Here is a 22041-nt window from a genome sequence, read left to right as displayed (position 1 = left end):
TGCGATACGTCTTCTTCGTATTCTTCGATTTCATGTCATTGTATATTTCTTCATCAAAGTCAAGCGTTTACCCTCAACCCTCGTATGGTTCTTTCGCGACCGTTGGTGTCCACAGAACACTCCCGCGAACAAATAAAAGAATTTACTGGCACCGCCAGTAATTGAACCTGGAAATAATAGAGTAACAAATCCAGAGCCCATTGTATTGCAGATTCACCTACGAAACTACGCGGAGCCGGGGAAGACATGTGGTGCACTCACCAAGCACATCTCTGGGTTTAACCCATCCATTCTCGCTGAATGCCCCGCGACAGCGATAAAGAAAGCTCACTCCAACCCATGGCATCTCACTTCTAGTACGCCAATGTGCTAAACCCTCTGGCTTCCAGTGTTCACGTAAAAACTCTCAGATCCTTGTCGTCCGCCCTCACGCCAAATGACACGCCAAAGAGCACAATCAAATACTCCTTGATGACCAGGCCATCGCTCCAAGCCCCAGAATCAAGATGATGGGCCAAGATCTTCAGGCCAACACAAAAAATGACGTATCATTGCAGTACTCCAAACACAGTATCAATAAAATCATACACATCATCAGGCGAGTTGCCACTAAGAAGTGAGGCCTCAAGGAATCCGATACCTTTTGATTAGTTCAAGCTTTTGATTTCTCGACAATCACTTACGTCAACCCCCTGTCGTCTTTCCGACAATGATGACATAAAGATGCTTTATATAATGATTGGAAAGGTGGTTGAGCAAGCCATTGTTCTTCATATTAGTGCGTCCCCAAGCGGATGCTTAGCGCGGGGCTGTACAACACGGTGGAAGAGGTGATAGAGGGTCATCTTTCTATCCAGAAGCTCCGACTGAGCAGAACTGCGGCAGGTTGCCGCATCCTTATCCAGATTGGCTGGGCAGCACAGAATGTCATTCCGCTTGATGTACTGCTGGACTTTTCGCGACAAGAAATAAAGATACTTCCTTTGCATAGAAATATGAACACCTCACACGACGAGGGTTTGAGCGAGAAACCCCACCCTCGGTAGGGATCATGCAATTATCCACACAGACACCTCCCAACATCGAGGGCAACATTACCCCATCATCCTGGCTACCTGCAGAACCAACCTCTTTCCTTGTGCCTCACTCAAGACCAAAGACATGGCGGCAGCAGAAGAGGCACCCATCGCTATGGCTCTCACTCAACCAGGGGTTCGCAAGGTAGTCATCGATTCCCAACAAGCCTATCGGAATTCCAAGTCGGGTTTGGTGCTAGAAATCCACTCTCCAAATGGTTCCATTCAGTTTATCTGGATGCCCACTCACTCTCCAATGGAGGGCGACGAATACGCCCACCAACAAGCCTGCGATTTTACCCCCCATTCTATGGAGTTGCACGAGGACAGTAACCCGCCTGCCTCGTTCAGGGACATAACCCAGCATTATCGTCTTCTGAGATAGACCCTACCTTCATCCTACCCTAACCTTTCCATAGAACAACAAACTACCCTACGGCTCATACAATCCGGCTCTTTCCCCCACACGACGCGTTTTCACTTAATGGTGCCGAAAGACTACGACGCTGAATGTAAACTTTGCTCAGAAGTAGGAACGCTCCGCCACATAATAGCGCTGTGCGACTTTAGCCCTGAGCACCATCTTCCCTTTCCATCAACTACAGAACAAGAGCAATGGGAGATGCTGCTGTCCAGCCCCTCTCTGCCTACCCAGCTTCAGCTGGTGGAGAAAGCACATGCGGCGCGGAATGAGTATGGCATATTCGCACTTTCCAGTAACGGCGGCGCTGTCGCGTGCCTTTTCGCCGAAGCTCTTTGTAGATGATTGGCGTCCCGGGCGAAGACAGCCGGAGCGTTCGGAAACGCGGGGATTGAGAACGCAAAACCAAAAAGCAATTGAATGTGCTGACTAGCTTAGTACAGCATGTTGTTGGGCTAGTTGGTGCAGCATCATGAAAGTAGAAAAAACTGCGCGTAAAAGACAGGACCGTGACAAGTAGACAGGACAAGCGCAGATTATGCCCTGTCTACTTGTCCCGGTCCTGTCTTTTACGCGCAGTTTTTTCTACTTTCATGTGCTGACTAGCGCAGTATATAAATCGCTCAGTTCCGGGAAAAGCCAGCTTTCATACTTTTTCTAGAGATAAAAAGGCCTGAAAGGTTTGGATAACTATGCTACGCATTGGAAAAGTTGTCAGCAACACAATGGGTTTGCTGTAGTCACTTCACGAAAGCTAATTTCTTCTAAAGCAATATCCGTAAGTTTAGTTCGCTCTCTTGTTATTGATGGTGCGTTTTTCGTGCAAGTTGAGTGTGTCATTTATTAATAAATTGTCTGCAGCCACTGAAACAGCGGTTGTAGAAAGGCGCCGTGCCGCTACATAACATTCCTATGCGCACGCACGCGAAGAAAGTGAAGCCAAGAATGAACAGGAGAACGTCATCGTTATTTTGTTAACGTGCTGGTTTCTTTTAATAAATGCTGCATTCCAGTTGCATTTTGTGCTTTGTAGGGTTGTTTGTGCTTCGTTATCTTTTTAGCAATATGTGTAATTACTGTTTTGCACTTGCTGCTTTTTTTTCTTTCACAAACCCACCACAGGAATGGGCGATGTTGGTATTTGTAATAAAAAATAAACATGTTACTGCAGCATCTTTGTTCTCTACAGCGCGCTGAATGCACAACACAGCTGATGTAACGGGCCCAGCCGTAGAGGCGTCACGTTTGATATTTATTATTACCTGTAACCGGCATAAACACCGTTGCATCTTTCCTTGTAAAAACAGCCCACAAAATTATAATTTACTCGCATTATTCGCACTTAACCCGACACAATTTCGCAAGTGGCAATAACAAGACGCTGTGCTCGGTTGCGTCTACCGAGCTCTGCTTGGCGCCTAATAAATATTCATAAAGTGTGCTTGAACAATTTTATGAGTATGGACGGAAGTGTAGCATCCTTTATAGAGCCTGCTGTGCCAACAAAGGTTCACGCAGTGCGTTTGGCTGGTGACGCCATTCGGTTGAAGGATCAATTCCTCGATGCTCAGCATGCCATCGGTGGCCTCCCTGATGGCGCAAAACACTCTGACTGGCGTCATAAACTGCTTCGCCTTCGCAAAAGCACCTTCGTGTGTCATCGGCAAGGGAAAAGATGGTCTGAAGAGACTTAATGGGCCCGGATCGGCTTTTTCTTCCAGACGCGCGCGCTTACGCGACGCCCCGAGCATCGTCCAATATTCCATTTTAGATACCCTGTCTCGCCACCTATATTCGCTGGGGAGTGCGAATAGGGAAGAAGGAAGCACTCCCCTGGGCCGCACTCTGCGCTGTTCACAAATCTGAATAGAAGTATTATATCCTCCTTCCCCTCCTTCTCCATCTCTGCCGCCCATCTCGTCGCCTCTGTCCGCAACGGCAGAGACAGAGAAGTAAGATCGTCTAACACCGGGTTTGAGCTTCCTTATATTTTATAAAAAGAGTTTCCACTCATATGCTACACCAATGCAAGTCAACCTACCACCTTTCATGCATCATGAATTAATTAAACTTCACCAAGCATATCTCTTTGAAGTAATAGAGGGTGTCGTTAGGTGCATTTCACTTCTCTCTGGTTTCAGTATTTGTAGAGCGACGTGAGTGAATTTAAGTGACGTCGCATGGTATTCATTGTGGCTGGGTTTTCCAGATTTCCTTTCTAACCACATTCACAGAGTGCATTGGCGCTAATTTTTTTCCATTAGTGTACCACCATTAAGACGTCATGGTCGTTCCTGGGCACTGAAAATATTTTGATTGAATGATTGAATATTTCTCTTGTTAGAACGCTACAATTGAACAAATGTAACTAGTAATTGTTGCCATAGCAGTTTCATTAAAAATTATGGATACTTTTTTCTGCTTTAGAATATTGAGTCATCGCAGTGCGAAGTTTCGTAAAGAGTAGCACACGGTCAAAAACATGCGCTGGAATTTCACCGCCTGTACTGTTTTCATTCGTATGGCATGCGCTTCGGGTCACAAGCAAATACTTCTTTTCCATTCGACACCATATCAGGTTTTTTCGCCTATTATTGCGCCGTTGCTAATCACGTAGAACACCCCGGTTACGAACATCCAACCATCTCGGCACCTCGTTCGGGTTTTTTGTAATCACGTAACACAACCAGGTGCCGAACTTCCAGCCAACTCGCCACGCGTTCCTATTTTTGCGCAGCATTATGTTGCCGTTGCTAAACACGTAGAACAACACGGCTCCGAACTGCTAACCTAATTGGCACCATGTTCGGATATTTTCGCCGTAATATTGCTTCCATTTCTAATCACATAGAAAACAAGGTGCCTAACTTTGAGCCAACTCGGCACGCCGTTCTGGTTGTTTCGCCGTATGACTGAGCTATTTCTAACCACTAAGAACATCATGGTGCCGAATATCCAAATTGGCACCACTTTCCGTTTTTTTCGCCGTATTCTTGCCCCGTTGCTAATCACGTAGAATAACGACGAAGACGGCTCCGGATTTTGCTTCGTTGTTCTTGTAGTATGATTCGTCAAGAAAATACAACCTACTTGAAATGCCGGCACCTCTCGATGTTCTCAATGCCTCTTTTAACTGCCGCAAATGTTATGAACACATGAACCCAGGGCCCGGGTCTTCAAATTATACCACTGCTTCTGGGAACACCGGATACTTAAAATACCACGCCACTTTTGTATCATTACTACCAGCCATCTACTGCCAGCCCTTGCAGAAGTAGAACGTAAGTCAGTAGCAAACGCTACCATCATCATTATCTTATTAGGGTCCACTGTATGATGAAGGCCTCTCCCCTTGACCTCCAATCACTCTTGTCTAAGCTGCTCGAGTACACAGTTCACCCCAAAATTTCTTGATTTCATCCCTCCATTAAAATAGTGGCCTTCCCTCTGTTCTACACCCACGACTTGGTATCTATTCGGGTACCTCAATAACCCACCGGTTGTCAGTTCTTTTCACTACATGGCTAGCCAAGTCCATTGATTTTTCTTAGTTTGAGCTATGACATCTTCTACTCTAGTTTCCTCTCTTATTTGGGTAGCTCGTTTCCTGTCCCTGAGTGTTACTCGTAACAATATTCGTTCCATGGCCTCTTCAGAAGACCTCTTTGCTTTGGAGTTATTTTGAAAGATGCCAAGTTTCGGGTCCATATGTCATGACTGGCCATATGCACTAGTTGTTGACCTTTCTTCGAAGTGACAGATGTAGCTTACTTTTCGCAATTTGGAGTGCTTGCAGTGTGCTCCCAAACCCATACCTACTCTGCGTGGAATTTCTGTTTTAGGGTTGGGGTCTGCACTAACCATCTGTCCAAGGTTGTTGTATTCTGTTACTTCTAGCGTTTGACTTTCTAAGCTGAACAGGAATTTTTTTTCGAATGATCCCTCATTACTGGGCATGTATTTCTATTTATTTTTAGCCCCACGGCCGTGCTTTCTTATTGTTGCTCCTAAATCAATGTTTCCAGGTGTTCTTAATCAGCAATATGAAATCATCAACCAACCTCGAATGGCTCCGGTGTTGCCCGTTTATCCTTAATCCTATGTTTTCCAACCCCCCCCCCCCCCTCCAGACATGCTGTGAACAGTTTTGGAGAGATGGTATCTCCACCCCTTACTCCCTTTGGAATCGGGAATCTTGTGGAGGGTTTTCCAGTACATGCAATAAATATATATGTTTTCTAGATGTCTTAGAATGCAACCACAGCAAAAGACAAATACTACCGCAAATGGCAGATCATAAAGGAACGTAGTTCAAAAACCCCGCATTCAACCGTTTATTTCTAGTGAAATTCTGGTAGTATTTTTGGTCGATCTGTGTTCAAAATACACGCCTCTAGGGAGGATTGGGTATGATCAAACGCTTCAGCCTTGCGTTCAATTGCGATATCCCTTAAATGCGCTGAAGTCCCCATGTAGGGAAGTTCGGAGAGGGAAAAGTTTGAATTCCTAGTGCAAACACAGCAGGTCCCGATATCGAAGAAATCAGGAGGCTTATATGCAATGGTTCATTTTATTCACGTGACGGAGTCATCAATGCGACTCGACACAAATCATGACAACAATTTAATCCTTCAACATCTCGAAGCTTGGTCACGTTATGTCAAAGCGTTTTTTAAGGTTCCGGACTCTGGAGAAGTTATTGTTGAGGGGACAGTAGTTCAGCGAGTTGTCAAACTGAATGTTAAACACGAGCCAAGAAAAGCGGTCGATGATGTCCGGGTTCTTCCATTCATGGATTATTTGTGCCTGCGGAAAGACGTATGCAGTAAATGTATCACGAAATGAAATTTCAGGTATTTCAACCACCAATGCTGTACCCGCGATACGACTCAAAACACAGTTTCAGCTTTATATGATACCCTTTGAGCCGAAGTAGACGATTCCGTAATAAGTTTGACCACCTGGAGATCATCACATACTATGAAATATCGGCAAACAGGCGTTTTTACTTTTCGGCCTCATAAGGGAAGCTGTCGCCGCTGCGATACCAGACTCCATTGCCCCAGTAGCAAAACATTTTACCCCCTGAGCGAACAAAGTGTGTTAGAGTAAATATATTTCGAGCGCTTTGTTAGCAACAGTTTTTAAGAGCTAAGTAAAGATGCCTCCCTAATATACTACGATTTTGGTTTTGTTATGCACAAATAGGCTTACCCTAATATTTTGCCAGTTTCTAACGCTTATGGACCTGTAAGTACTCTTGAGCGGCAAGTGACAAGGTCGCAAGAAAGGTCTCATTGACACCTAGAGTATGGTATATTCGTGTACACTCGCGCAAATCACTATGTTCATTTACTATTTGAAAATTTCGCCTTGAATCGGAGTTGCTTTCTCAGCATACGCTTGAGAGGTATTTAATAGCTCTACATGCCACCCACTAACATGACATCTCCCATCGAAGACTAGTGTACAAATGATGCCCACTTCACGCAATAGACATTTTTATCTTAGTGAACGCAACGGAAGGCGCTAAAATACGCCAAGCAAGCAATGACGCTTTACACGTGCGCAGCGATCAGAAACCTAATTGCGCTATGAAATGGGTGGTGTCTTCGAAACAAGAATACCTCGCAAGCGCAACCATTCCCCTAAGCTCAAAAAGCGGAAGAGATGGTTCAATGAACGCCATAGGCCAAACCAAGTACACGACAACCATTTTGGAAGTAAACGGGACCCCACTCCAAACACTCAGTTCAGAAGAAATAGTGACGGCTCTCACGTAAAAAATACCGCATGGTGTTGGCCGGCTGTTGTATCTATCCATACAATGGTCCCGATTTAGTAGGGTTCTCGGCCCATGCACTTTAAATTTTCTCTTTTAATTCGCTGATCCCAGTTGGCCCACAAATGTTCCCTCTACTTTTTACCCACCATGGTGTCTTCGTATCGGAAGCCTCGTGGTACCCATCATAGGTTTGTAAAACAATTCTACGGAAGAGGTAGTTCTGTATTTCAGAGAAATCAAAAGGACCAATACACGCGTCTTAAGGCTAAAGGCTCAAAGCTCTGCCAGTAGTGTAAATGTATCTCCTACAATGGAGTACGCCCTCCTCATAGCCTAGCTCTTCCTTCAGTGCAAGAAAACCCCGATTTCAACCCTTTCCGATTTTAGTAGCTCTTGCCGGCAAAGGAATGTTTGCGGCTACATTCTGCTTACCTTATCTGTTACACTTTGTGCACTCTCCATGGCAAAGACCCGCGTGTTGTCAGTGGCGGAAGCGAATCCAAAGAGCCCATATGCACTGTCGGCAGTACGGTTGGATTTGCAAACCTAAAGGAAATAAAGGACAATAGCACCACGCTTGCATAACACGAAAGGTAAGTAAAGCTCTTCAGTCTGCGCACCATCTTATGGCCCAGGCGTACAAGAATACGCGCGCGAATTCTCTGCAATCATGGACTTTCATCTTTTTCGATCCTTCTAGGCATTGTGCACCATACCAAAAGATTTAGGGCGGTCTAGCGTAAAAAGTGACAAATTTACAAAAGCGGAACAAAGTTGCAGCCCTATAACAAAAATCGCCAAAACACCTCTAACATCCATGTTACGGCCATTGTAAGATTTAACCCGGCGCGGAAATTAAGTGGATAAGGTATTGTACTGCGGAACACAAGGACGCGGATACTATCCCGACCGCGGTGGCTGCTTTAAAGCTGGAAGCGAAAAGCGAAAAACACCCGTGCGTCGCGATCTTGTTGCACGTTGAAGATCCCCAGGTAGTCAAATTCATCTCGTTGTGCTCCAGTGAGGCGTGCCTCACAGCCCAGGTGTGTTTTGGTCTTGTTAAGCCCAACAATAAACCAAACAAATAAATAGACCGTAACGATTATCATCAATATTCCCACTCGACGATGTTTCATCTAAGATACACTGCTTTCTTCAAAGTTTTTCTGTATCACCCACCCGGCTAAGAGGCGCACAGTTACGCAGGGCTCGAAATTAACTTTGATAACCTACGGATCTTAAACATGCACTTTATTCCCACTCGACGATGTTTCATCTAAGATACACTGCTTTCTTCAAAGTTTTTCTGTATCACCCACCCGGCTAAGAGGCGCACAGTTACGCAGGGCTCGAAATTAACTTTGATAACCTACGGATCTTAAACATGCACTTAAATCTCGACATCGAGACGTGTTTCCATTTCGCCTAGATCTGAAAAGCAGCCACAGTGAACGGGATCAAATCATCGTCCCCGGATTCAGCACAACTCCTCATTCGCAGAACCACCACGGCAGGAGCGAGTGCAGCGTTGGCAACAGTAATAACACCTGCGTTAACATGGCTATTTTTTAGCTGTTGCACACGAAGGCAAGCAAGCCAGCTTTCACTTGTTGTTGAAAACGTACACTGGGTATCAAATTTTACCGGGAGAAATCTCGGAAATAAAAGATAATTTCTCTACTTATTGGTAACTAAGCTCCAGGTGTGTATAAGGTGTGTATGCTCCGATTTGTGATGCTTCGGTTACGAAGAAAAATCAAGGGCTGAACCATCAGACAGTAGAAATATTGGCTTCGGTTTTCGAAATCATGTGTCCAAAACTTTTCATTACGGGTGTACTATCTTGATCACAGTTATGGTGAACACGGGAGCGCGTGTCATTCAGAATATTCAGAATGTCATTCAGAAACTAGGCTATGTGTTTATCACGCGACACACGTCACCAAGACGTTCGCTTGTCATCAGCTCTTTGGTTGTGCCAGCCAAGCAATCTGCTGTGTTGTGAAACTATTGGTAGCGGGCTGCTTTGAACGGCTCGCTCATTTCTTTGTATTTCGCAGTCACACAGTGAATGTGCCGCGAAAAATTGTTTGATACCGGTAAAAAGTAGATTTATTTGCTGCGAGGAAGGAGAAAACCATCGACCGTTTCCTGGATCTTTTCCCCCCAAGAAAACGGAGTTGTCATTCTTTAGCAAAGGCCACTCTTTTGATTATATCCCTGCATTTCTCCCAAAAGCTTCGTGAATAAACACAACAAAAAGCACACCGTAGGCCGCGCTACTAATCAGAAGTGTAGCCTTTGGAGAAAAATGAGAATATTTTGTTTTCTTGGGCGGAAAAAGATCCAGGAAAAGGTCGATGGTTTTCTTCATGCTTGCAGCAAAAAAAGCTTTTTTTTACTGACACATTCGCTGCATGACAGCTATATACTATGAAACGAGCGAGCCGTTCAAAGCAGCCCGCTACCAATTGTTTCACAAATCAGCGAATTGCTTAGCTTATGCAGCCAAAGAGCAGAGAGCAGACGACAATCGGCATAGCAGACGACAAGCGAGCGTCTTGGTGATATGATGCCCGCGATAAACACATCGCCTCGTTGCAAATGAGCTGCGCATGCTCGCGAAGTTACCCGTAACGCCGTCAGGCTGCTCCCGCGTACGGAATGACACGCGCTCCCGTGTTCACTCCAACTGTGATTATTATTGTACAGATATTTTTACAAGTTCACACATTTTGCAGAATCTTAGCAAAATATATTGGCGGCTGAGTGTTAAAATTGTTATTTTTTTATTTTCCTCGCATCTATATATTCTCCACTAAATATTCTAACAGGCTAAAGTGCTCGGCTTTGTGTCTGGAAAACCACACATTGATTATCAGTATAGCTACAACAGGCCGCTACTGGGTGCAGGCAACCCGGGACAAACGCGGCGAAAGCGTCGGTACTTTCATTGTGAGACTAGGAATTTCGATAATCAAAAAGTATATCTACGTGTATTGGGCAAGGTTGGCAAAATAGCAGCAGGTAAGTTGTGCAGTATCAGTGTAAAAGTCTAAATAGGGGAATGCAATGCAAGTATTTGAAGATTAGAAAGCTAATAGAAAGTGCTCGTTGGGTTTCCAGTCTATTCTAGAAATAGGCAATGGAAATTTTCGAAACCCTCTACGATTCAACATATTGTTCTGAGAATATTTGGGCTTGCATAGAACGGCATGAGCATTCCAAAAGCAATGCGTCTCGATAATGTTCATTTATACCAATAGCTGATACCAATAGATGTTCCGCAAGGTTTCTGACAAAGCCTGATGACAAAGAAGTTTCGGTCTCCATTTTAGCCTTAGGTGCACATATTTGGCGATGTTTTTCATACCCCCTTAGAGTGTGAGTTCGAAGGAAACAGAGTTCAAAATTGTGGAATTAGAGTTCAAGGCTTTTTGGTACACGTTGCTCTTCCTGACTACGCGCAGTGTGCGCCCAGTAGCAACAAGTTAAAAAAAGTGCTTGTTCTATCTCTGTATGGAAAAGAGCGTCCTTCGGTGTGGGGGCATGTCCATTTTCCCAGTGCCACTTCTGGCCCCAAATCCCTCTCCCTTTATCAAACTTCGTCATGGCAGAGAGTACGTAGTGAAAGTCGTGCCGTCCGTTGTATAAAATCCAATTTATCTTGGCAGCACAGCGACTGTACCAGTGGAGAAGTATTTTTAATTCCATAAGTTTATCGGTATTCGCTTAATGCTTGCTCACAAAAATGTGGTTTACCTATTCGCTTTTACTTGACGACCGTTCAGGATCATTTTAAAACTGTTATGTGGAGCAGACTTCTATTAACTTGTTTTAAAAGCCATCGCCTAGTGCTTAACCACTGGGGATGTACCAAACATTAGTCTTTCTTGTCACGGATGTCCATATCAGTATTCAGTCATGCGGATCTAGCTATTTTCTAAATCTGAACATTAAGTAGTGTGTTATCTTTTTGGTGTGAGCATTCTATGTCCTGTAACTAAAATATTTTGAATATTTTTGTAACAGCAGAGCTGTTTAAGTTTTTAGTTCCGCTGCGGTGGAGCGTTGCCCCAAAACTGAATCCTACCGAGTGTGCCTAAGTGCACCGCGTGAAAGGCGCCCGGCATCGTCCAGGCATTCGCGTGAGCTGGCTGTGCGTGAGTGTGCGGCACGTGAGCAGGTCGCAAAAAATACCAACAAAAAATGGCGGCGGGTAAGCTCAGCTAACGCTGAATATGCAAAGCAAAAGCTTGGAGTAGTATGGTAGATTTTTGGTTTCACTTGGTGAACCTTTGATTTACCTGTATTTTTATATTATTCGTCCGAATCCTGGCTTTGTCTACGGTTGTGGTCCAGCTCCTCGCGTTTTCCATGCCTAAGAGTTCGCTGTTGTGAGGTTTAACGCGCTATGAGGCTTGATTATGAGGTTTAACGCGCCGACGCTATCCAGGCGATGAGGCGCGCCGTTGTGTAGGTATCCAGATTAATTTCGACCACGTGGGGATCTTTAACACGCGCCGAAATCTCCAACACACGGGGGTTTTCACTAAACAAGCGGCCGATGCCGCCTTCTCCTACTGTGTCTCCGACAAGAATTGACAGCGCAGAAAAATCAAGGATGAAGGGAGGGCCACAAGCGCCACTGTGGGGCTCCCGACCCAGCGCCGCATGCGTGGGCCAGCAGCTTCAAGTCAATGAGTCTGCGGGGGTCGTCGGCTGTCTGCCAGCTGAGCGGCCACTCCCGCCGCAGCTGCCCCATCTCACTTGACCAGGACTGACTGACAACTCGTCCGTGTGCGGAGCGCTGAATGCGGACCACGCGACTCAAGTGATGCGCTGCAAGGAATGCGTCACAGCTGCGCTCAAATGAAGGGTAACTTGCAGCGGAATGCAAAACTGCTGGAGGAGATTAGTAAAGCTTTGCTTTAAAATATTTAGCGTACACGAGCGCCCGGATCGTAATCAGCGTACGCCGTCCTTTAGCTCCGCCACGGTGAACACACTACTCAGCGTTGATGGCAATATCTCTCTCCTTCTGTTCTCCTCACCCGTTGACCTGCCTTCGCACCTGAAGGGGAAAGTACAGACACCTAGTTCGCGCTGCAGACGCCGAGTTTGCGACCCGGTTGTCGCGGGTTCTAGCGCGTGCCTACGAGGTTCACTTTGGAAGAGACGTGAAGGGCTGCAGACACAACAATCTGGACCTGTCAGTCACGGGAGATTTTCACGAATACTTCGGAAATCCATGTGAGTGGCAGCAGCCGGGTTTAAAGAGACCGGCTGCCAGCCATACAGTTTCTCCAGCCTTGCATCTCTGTGCAAGGTGCGCCATTGTTTATAATTGATTCTATATTCCAAGTGCGGTTTTGGCAACACTCGTATTTGTTACTGTTCAATGGCTTAGTCATTACACATGGTTGTGTGCCGATTTCTCCTGCACGCTGGCAAGTAGGACCTCTGGAAACGTAACAAAAATATGGACCAAGCAAATTTCTTTGTTCATTTAGTCAAGGGAGACATGACGGGCATTGTCCCATACGGTCATGGCTTTACACAAGGTGGCTACGACGATCAAAATGTGGTGTGTCCTTGTGCGCCACATCTTACGAGCGAAATGTACATTATGTAAATACGTCTATCGCATTTATTTGTTAATACATCTCCAACCATCAACCATGGATCGCCTCATCAATTCTGCTGCCACGTAACAAAATTAAAAGGACACTGAAGTGATGTGTAAACATTGCGGGATTACTAGCGCAAATTGCAGGCCGGAGTCCCTAGGCCATGTTTCGGCCCCTCTGAGTGTGTTTACGCGTATTTATTAAGTAGAAAAATCAATTTGAAAATGCTTTCCTCCTTTCTGCAGCCTCGCCCATTTTCTGTGGCGTTTTCGTGTGACGTCAGGGGGAGATGACTTGGCTTGACTGCGGCAACTGCCCGGCTCGCCGACCTTCCGAACGAGTCAGTCAGCCCAGCGTTTAGTCCGCCGGCCACCGACGGCCACAATTCGTTCTCGCAGTTGAAACTAAGCCACGACACGTTTGTGGATGGAAGAATCCGCCTTCCGTCAATTTGTTAGTTTGTACAGTCTATCAAGGTCGAAGTCCAAGTCACTACACAGAAGCGCACATGCGATGCTTCGCTGACTGGTACGCTAGTAGAAAATGTAAGGCACCTTCAAGGCAAGAGAAGAGTCAACGAAGTCAATATAGGTGCTAAGAAAATAAAATCAACTGAAACCTTTACCATACAGCGTAAAACTAGGGAGCAGGATGTGCTTTTTTGTGCATGGTGAACAAGCACAGCGGTCAGCAGCACGAGCACTTACCTGCGAACGCTTTTCCGTCTAAGAACAGCAATTTCTAGAGGTGAGATATTGTGTAAATGTGGGGTACGCTTACTGCCCGAGCGCTATACCACAAATTGTCACCTATGCTGCATGAAATGCTAAAAGTACATAAAGGTGTAAACTGGTTATACATTATATACATTATATATCCAACTCTGGCAGCGCTGGCCCGTGGCCGAGTGGTCTCGAGCGCTAGGTATGTTATTCTGCAAGTCACAGGTTCGAATCCCTTAGGCGCATTTTTTTTTTTTTTGCAGCTGGCTTTTTTGTTTTCGGCCGATTTTTTCTATACTGATTTCACCATATTTGCTGCCGTGACGTCCACTGCTCCACGAACTAGTACACAGAACGCGAGCACGCTGACACTGACGCGCTAGCGAGTTCTCGTTGGCTGGCTGTTGCCATAAGCACCGACTTCTGGCGGGCAGTGGAAACAGACCAGAATAAACTTACCCTTGGCCTGGTGCGAACACGCTTTCTACAATACAGCATGAGTGATGCAAGCTCCAAATATTGTAGGAAAAAGCATGGCATTTGAGCGTCTGCGGGGACGTGGAGGGCGTTCGTCCACTGCGTAGGCCTCGGCTAGTGATTGCTACTATTCTAAGCCGTCCTGGGAGGCTTATTTAGGCATTTTACAGCCGGTAACCTGGCAGAAGCGCGGTACCACGATTACTGAGATACCGAGAATGCCCATCCAACGATGCCGTGTAATGTCAAGCATGTTATTTTACATAACTGAAACCGAAACTTCTTTGAATGGTAAGCTCGGACATCATCCAATCACGGTGCATCTCCTCCCGCGGTCACAGCCTTTAGTTGGTGTCGCCGCCGCAGACCGCGCATGTTATATTTTGTTCTTTCGTGCATTATAAAGAAATTACCCACTTATTAAACAGATAAACGATGAAAAGTGTGTTAATTTGAGCCAGTCAACGCAGTGCAAGCAAAAATGGAAGCTTGACAAATACACTTCAGCGTCTCTTTAATACCGAAACTGTTCTGGGGCTGGCCCTGAAGGCCGTCTTTGCTGGTATCGGGTCGCAATCTCTCTGGAAAAGGTTTATCCAACGCGCCACAACCGGTTTACCTTATAAAAAAATCATGACAACGAAAAGTTTCTGGGCCTTCATAATTTCATCTATAGCGGCTTATCTTGTCACCCCAAAAATGGCTTCCCAGAAATGAATTTGCGTCAGAAGGTGAAGGCTACGTTGTGGAGATTGGTGGGAGCTTAGAATTTCTCAGCTTTCTCTTCCAGATTGTGTGTTCACAGTGTTGTAAGGCCATACAGAAAACTGATCGAACATTTTTTTTTTATTAAAGTATCCCGTCAGAAATCATGACAATTACCAGCTGACACAACTCTAACATTATGCAACAAAGCTTCACTCCTCACTTGTCTTGAGAGAGTGGAAGGGTGCTGATCTCTGTTTTCACTATGCTATACCTTTATTTCATTTCGCCAACGTTTACATCCCCGCCCCCTTAGGGGAGAAGAACATCGAATCGGACAGAACGAAGCTATGGAAGCTGCCTACGCCAGGCATGTCGCCTCTACACTAACGCTGTGGTGCCTACGCGCAGGCATGCGCAAACACTTAGTAAAATATATTTAAGGAGATATAGAATGTTTCCAGACATCTCAATAAGCAACTTATGGCTAGAGTATGGATGCCTAACACCGACAAGATTACACGCAAGGGTTTGCACCAATGGTGGCAGGTATTTTCGCAAACAAAAGTCAGTAAAACAGCTTTCATGTATATACGTGTGTCCCCAAGAGGTCAATTCGGCCTTGGGCGCCGCCCGTAGTTAGTGAGATTGTAAAAGAAAGCGTATATTCCTATGCATGAGCCATATATTAAATCGCAACACTAACGGAAACATCAGTTGAAAGGTACTACCATATTTGGGCTGGTAAGAGTAGCTCCATCGCATTCTTTATCAGTTATGTCCATTGATGCCTGCTCCGTGAAGTTGTCCTTCAGATTGTAAACCAACGCTCCCATTTCCAGTGACACCCCAACTATCGCCAACGCGTTCTCATACTGCGTGTCATTTGTTAGGAGCTCCTTGAAGTCTTCCTGCGCAAGAGAAGAAATACGCAAAATAGTTAATCTGAAAGCCACACTATCGGCATGGCAAGAATACCCTCAGGCTAAATGCTACAAAAATAATTTTTCAGTTCACCCCGTAGTAATCATTACGGCAATAATGGCCCGTTTAACAGGTAAACAACTGAAATTACTGATTAAGCAGTTTGAGTGTGCACAAGGAAAGCCATAAACAAGCGAACTGAGTTCGTAGCTGCTCCCCTCATTGCACAGTAACGAGCGTATAAACGTAGCCTTGGCGCACATATTCTATGTCGATTGCTTTGTTTTTGCGTGCGTAAATGAGTGAGCATGATATGTCGGGTACGTCCGACGTATCTAAGAAATACTGCGGGTACGTCTGACGTACCTTTAGACACAGCGTAAAAATTAAATTCAGAAATCTTAGGACCACAAGGCCAACAGGGAAACATAGCGGCTTCTGCTGCACGGTACTACAAGTTTGCGAAACAAGAAACTCAGTGTAGAAAGAATTTGGAAAATCTTCTAAAATAATAAACATCGCTAGATAAAAACTTCTGGGGAGGCTTCTGTCCTCCAGTCGACCCAAACTCACTGATGATGGTTATGATGATGATGATGATAAGAGTTGTCCTGACACCTTCCTGCATTTTTTTACTCAAAAATGTCAAAATAAAGCATGGGTCAAATTCCATTACGTTTGATCGCACGTCAATAAAGCTAGGAGGTTTATTGCCCAAACTTACCTGGCCAAACTTACAAGTTTGGCCACGTTGAACGGTATGTAGCGAAAAAATATACTTTGACTTTTTCGCTACAGGTCCCCCGTGGCGGAAATGCAGAGATGTTACAAACCAAGGAGGTGTATGTTAACATTTAGGCAAGCAAGACGCGATGTTTTCTAGAAACGAGCAACGCCGCACCAAGCCTCAAACAGGGACTGCTTCTCAACTTTAGCAGGTGGTCGGTGACAACCCGCAGCTATGTCTACTAACCCCCCTCTTGAGCTAAGCGCCAAATCCACAGCTCACTGAAACACAAACAATCCGAAGAATAATCTTGACCTTAATATGTGTTAAAACGTTTTATAGCAGTAAGAACGAAAGGTATTTTATCTTGCTTTCACGCATAATACGTTTGAGTCATGATCAGGACGTAAGCTTGTACATCGAATTTTTCGCGGCCTTCGCATTTCCTTCTTGGAGTAGAAAATTTTGACTACGACTGTAGCTTCTCATGATATCATAGGTGATGATTTTTCTTCGGCTACTTAACCACCAATATTTTGTCTGGTGGTCTATTCCTCAATTTAGCGACTCCGCCGAAAGGTAAAGTAATTCTGAGACGAGAATTTTGTACAGGGAGAAACATTCGAAAACATTAAATTTGGTAAAACATTTTGCGTTTGTCAACATTGATGAGCCAAGAGAAAATATGAGGCATAATTGAGGAAAATGAAGTCGTACTAGGCAGTGTCCTTTTATTGAGAATAGAAGTGCACTTGTAAGCAGTATTTTCATCCATAAACACAAAAGAAACCTCAGAAGAGTTTAAACTACCTGGTTGGCCCAAACCTTTTAGGTGAAATGGTAGCGTCATAAACAGGACGGAACAGAGGCGAGAGAAACACTTTGTGAGTGTTTGTCCGTCAAAGACACGAAGTGAGGGTGCGCCCGAGCTCTCACTTCGCCGGGGCATCTGAAGTCCTACAGTAACGAAAGGTTCCAATATATGGTGCGCTTGGATGGAATACAGGAAAATTGAATTGACTTGAGCAAACTTCCACCGTGTTTATTAAAGGAAGAGAGCGACGGGATTGGAACTGCGTGAGAAGTTAGGGGTGGAGAGATAAGAGGCACTTACATGGCAGAGGTGGAAGAAGGCTTTCTCCTTTCGACGACATTTGCAGCTTATTGCGCATATACGCGGGAAACTTTCTCTAGATTCCATTTTATTTTTTCGTCCTTCCCCCTTTGACTATATAAGTTTGACCCGATGATAGCAAAGTGGATCTTGTTGTCCACGCTGCTCTTTCTGGCGGGAAGCCGTGTAGACTGCCAACGCGTTTTTAAAGCCCAGCAGTACCACATAAACTGAACATCAGTGGTTCTCAAACGAGGTTCCGCAAAGCCCTCAACTCTATTCTCCCCCTTCTTTTCCCCTTTTTGTCAAACCTCGCTGGCAATACAAAATATAAAGCCGTTCCGCTCAATGTGAAAGCTGTCGGAAGTGCAGAGCAGTGATTCGCCATAACTGGCTGTAGCGCCGTTATCCGCTCACTTCGAACACGCAATGCAATTCAAATTGCCCGCCTTCGCAACGCTCATGCGCCCCCTACCTGAAACAGCGCCAGCCGGAGTTCTGTTCTTTTCGTGCCTTCTTTTCCTACCGCACCTACCGGCGCTGTACTGCTACTTTTTTTCGCTTACTATTGTAAAAACTAACCCAATAAGCGTTCCCAACTAAATTAACGTGGGCGCTTCCGGTTAATGAAGTATATTCGGCCTCAAATGTACGTACAGTTTTCTTTGCGCTAAACAACGGGGAGATGTATGAAAAGCGCCAGTGGTTCAAGAGTTTCCAACGTTTATGACTATAGGAACCCATTGGTTTTCGAAGCCTCTGGGTTGCGCGGTGAATGCCATAACGTGGTTCTAAAGAAAGCAACAACTATAAATAACAGAGGATTTTAAAAACCGCTGTCACCGTAAGCGCCAAGCATTTATGACCATCGCTCATGACATGGAGCGACCACACTCGTCCCAGGTGATACGATCTCTGAGAACCGCTGTCAGTTGCCTAGCACTATGCCTTATGTGCTTTCACCAGCTAGCAGGTGAACGCTAAGGCACTAGAGGCCCACGGCACATGATATTATCATCACCAGCAGCCTTAACATGTGCAAACTGTATAAGTACAATTCAATAAATGCCAAACTTCTTTGCAGAAACTTATTTCACCTTGCAAGTTAGACAAAATTTCGGTCAGATGAACCAATAAAAAATTGGCACCTTATTTGCTTGCATCACTGTAACGCAGCAAGAGGATGGACCTCCGCAGCCACTGCGGCATAACAACCCCCAAGCTTTTGTCTTCCCACCACTTACGCTTTTGTCGCTTGCCGCTCCTCCGATGGCAAACTAAATAGAGGTTTCTCTAGTTTTCTTTCGTGTTTAGGAAAGGTCACTTGACATCTTTCGGTTTTACTCCCACTCCCGTTCGCGGGTATTTTTGCCCAGCAGTAGTCCCCACTTACAAAAACTAAATCGCGTCTCCCTGTAGCTCGCCACTTTTGAACAGTACTTTAAACACATGGTTATCTCTTTTGTTATTTTAAAATCTATCCAGCAAGCAGTTTAACCTAAAATAGTGCTTGTATTAAAGGCTGCGCCTTTATATCTTGCTATAACTATGCCCTAGGCATCATCTGTGGACAGTAATCTTGACATGTAGGAGTTTCCTATGGCTTTGCATATTTATGTATTTCGTTTTCAAGCATTTTTCGCAAGTCTTCCGGTCATGTGCTTGAATTCAGTGAAAGACAGAAATACGGACGCATGGACGGACATAAAGAAAGACCGTGAGACCGACAGACAGACAGACAGACAAACAAACAGACCACAGTATACGCGTTTATATACCCGAAAAATGACTACCTGTTTTTAAACAGTCTGCCGGCCCGAACTACAGCCCTCCCTTCCAGGTAAGGTTAATAATGCACGCAGAATATGAATGGCTGGGTTAAACTAACTCAGCGTCTTATTTATCTAGCAAGAATATGAGTGAAAAATGATCTACTTACAATAGCTGGATACAGGTTACTTAGTGGAGTACGCGTTCCAGTTGGCTGCACCGTACAGTAGCCACGAGCCGGCAACTCAATGGTCGACGTAATGGCGAACACCGTGTAGAAGGAGGAGTCGCTGAAAAGGTGTGGAAACACCAATGCAGTTAAACAAAACAAAATTTGTCATTGAGACCAATCTCTTCGAGGAAGCCCAGAAATAATTCAACCGCTACAATAGCATTTTTGCGCTTATCCAGTTGACCAAGGAAGTTTTGCGTAGGTAGCTTCTTTCACGCAGCCGCACAACACAAAAACAGTGTCCTTTCACTTATTCTGCGGCTGTTCCAGCCAAGGTGATATCACATACGTCAAAAGCGCCACCCAAACCTATACCCCAAGAATTCATCAGCCGCAACGAAAACCACCCGTTCTTACCTCTTTTGGTGTTATAAAAGGGAAGCATTATGCACAAGCTGTTTTTTTCCTATAAACACAACAAGGTTTGCGAATGACTCATACGAGTTTCCGCAACTTCTTGGCACTTTGTGGGGGGGCGTGTGAACAAATGTCGCGGTGTGGCCTTGTGAAGCCAGAGCAAGACCGGCGCACCACGTCCAGTTTTCAGTTCGCGAGCGAAAGAAACGAGATTCTTCAGCGTTCTCCCACATCTCCAAATACAAGTTACACTATCGTGTTAAAAAAAAACACTGCTACAGTAGCTTATACTGTTTCTTTACCTGCACCAATGGCTTCATTATTTTCATGCAATATTGTCTCGCATGAACCGTGGCGTCACGAATAGTGGTCGAAAAATTTTTTGCTTATCTATACTTCGCACTCAGGACCACTGCTATAGGAGAAGTGTTGTGCGCAGCCGTAGGTGACCCCATGCAAGATTTCGAAGCAGCCTAACGAAAAAGTCCTCAACAAAACTCCATTCCTCCATTCCTTATTCCCAACGATCCGCTTCTCGCAGAAAAAACCCGCATGCATAAGCACTTCGGCGCACATTTGAAGACATGCGGTCGAAGTATGTCGCGAATACGCTTGGTATGGCGGAATCAATTTTGTGCACTACCCTTTGCGCTCGCTGAAGCGCACGTTGAGACATGACAAAAGGCATGAAGTAATTTGAAAACTCACTTTACAACTTTTCTGAAAATGTTCTTGAACAAATCCAGACCATTCCCCTCTTTGAATGCGTATAAGCCCATTCCAATGAAAAGTTTTCTGTCTTCTCCTTGCCTCTGTAATGCTTTCACGTCCTGAAAAACGATTTTCACTGTGTTAGCAACAATGCGTTCCTTACGGGCTATATTAAAAACTATTCCATGGCTTTGGCGGCCTTCAAAATATATTATGGCATAATGTAAAAGCTAGATTTGGGAGTATGATTGCTATTTCTGACAAGTTTCATGATAGATATGCATTTGGTATTTGTGCTACAACAAACGTTTTCCTCATTTCAACGGAGATTGCGAGCTAGAAATTTAAGAAAAGGGACCAATGGCGGCTCACTGACGTGAAATGCACTCGGAGCCCATACAGGCCGATGTTTAGACTTTCTATATTGCGACTGTTCACCGCAACCGTCGTGCACTCATAGTCGAGAAAATACTAAACACTGAACGGGGGTTTTTAACAGCCGTGTTTTGGAAAAGCTCGGCTCAGCTGATTCGATACATGCTGGCCCTCTTCTTTGGGTATAATTGGTTTGCCGGTAAAAATACGAGATCAGAACACGCGGGAAATTCTGCGGAAAACGTTTGTATATTTGTCCCTCAAAGAGCTTCTTTGGGCCTCCAGTGACCAAAAATGTCTGCGGAACCTAGACAACTAACCCTAAACCTTTTTCCCTCCCGATTTCCCCCTTCTGGCTACCTCCTGGCTACTGTTCTTTCTTCTAGGCATTGCTGTCTTATGTTTTCTGCTTTGTTTGACTATCTTACACCGAGGTAGTAAGTAGTTTGTGCGTGTAATTGCACTGAAAAGATTCCCCATTTCTTTTTTTTTCAGTGTGCTCCTTTATTTTATCTTTACCGCCATTTTGTTTTCCGTAATTTCCCTACCAAATACATGTAGAATAAACAGAATTCTAACGCTGGAGTCTCCAAGAGGCGACAAAATAAAATTTCCTGTGAATTCTTGGAAGCAGAAGCTCAGGTTTGGCTCCTCGAAGCATCCTACCCTGTTTCCTTCCTGTGTACCAGGCAATACCACCCTTCTGAATTTAGCCCCGTATTCGCTCGTACAAACACTTGCAAATGTTCGTTTTTCTCGCAAAAAATGTCTTCTTCCCAGTGTGTTTGCGTTGCGATGTCTGCATAGGTTATTTGAGCAGCTCTTTCCAATGTAGTAACTTTTCGACTTGCTATTTTTTCTTAATGTTTATAAGAGACTGTATAACTACATTTGGCTGATATGCTATGTAATATATTTCTACTTCTTCTTTGCCCTTATAGCTTGAAGTATTGCATAAACAAATATAAAAGTTTCAAGCCTTTTTTCTGCCATCACATATTCAGCGTTCTAATCA

General features: G+C 44.8%; 1 protein-coding gene across 1 annotated transcript in view; it reads right to left on the bottom strand.

The window, feature by feature from the left end:
* Positions 1-6147: 6147 nt before the first annotated feature.
* The window catches only part of LOC144148571 (uncharacterized), a 47340-nt gene continuing 31446 nt past the window's right edge, over positions 6148-22041 (bottom strand). Inside the window, exons 9-13 of the mRNA XM_077680086.1 lie at positions 20649-20770; positions 19521-19641; positions 15548-15727; positions 7715-7828; positions 6148-6303 (exon numbers count right to left, since the gene is read on the bottom strand). Coding sequence (XP_077536212.1) covers positions 6148-6303; positions 7715-7828; positions 15548-15727; positions 19521-19641; positions 20649-20770 — 693 coding nt within the window. The remainder of the gene's footprint in view (positions 6304-7714; positions 7829-15547; positions 15728-19520; positions 19642-20648; positions 20771-22041) is intronic.

Source organism: Haemaphysalis longicornis, unplaced genomic scaffold (genome assembly GCF_048455015.1).
Source record: "Haemaphysalis longicornis isolate Haplotype H1 unplaced genomic scaffold, Haemaphysalis longicornis Haplotype H1 scaffold_8, whole genome shotgun sequence".
NCBI classification, from domain to species: domain Eukaryota; kingdom Metazoa; phylum Arthropoda; class Arachnida; order Ixodida; family Ixodidae; genus Haemaphysalis; species Haemaphysalis longicornis.
This window is presented reverse-complemented; position numbering and strand designations above follow the sequence as displayed.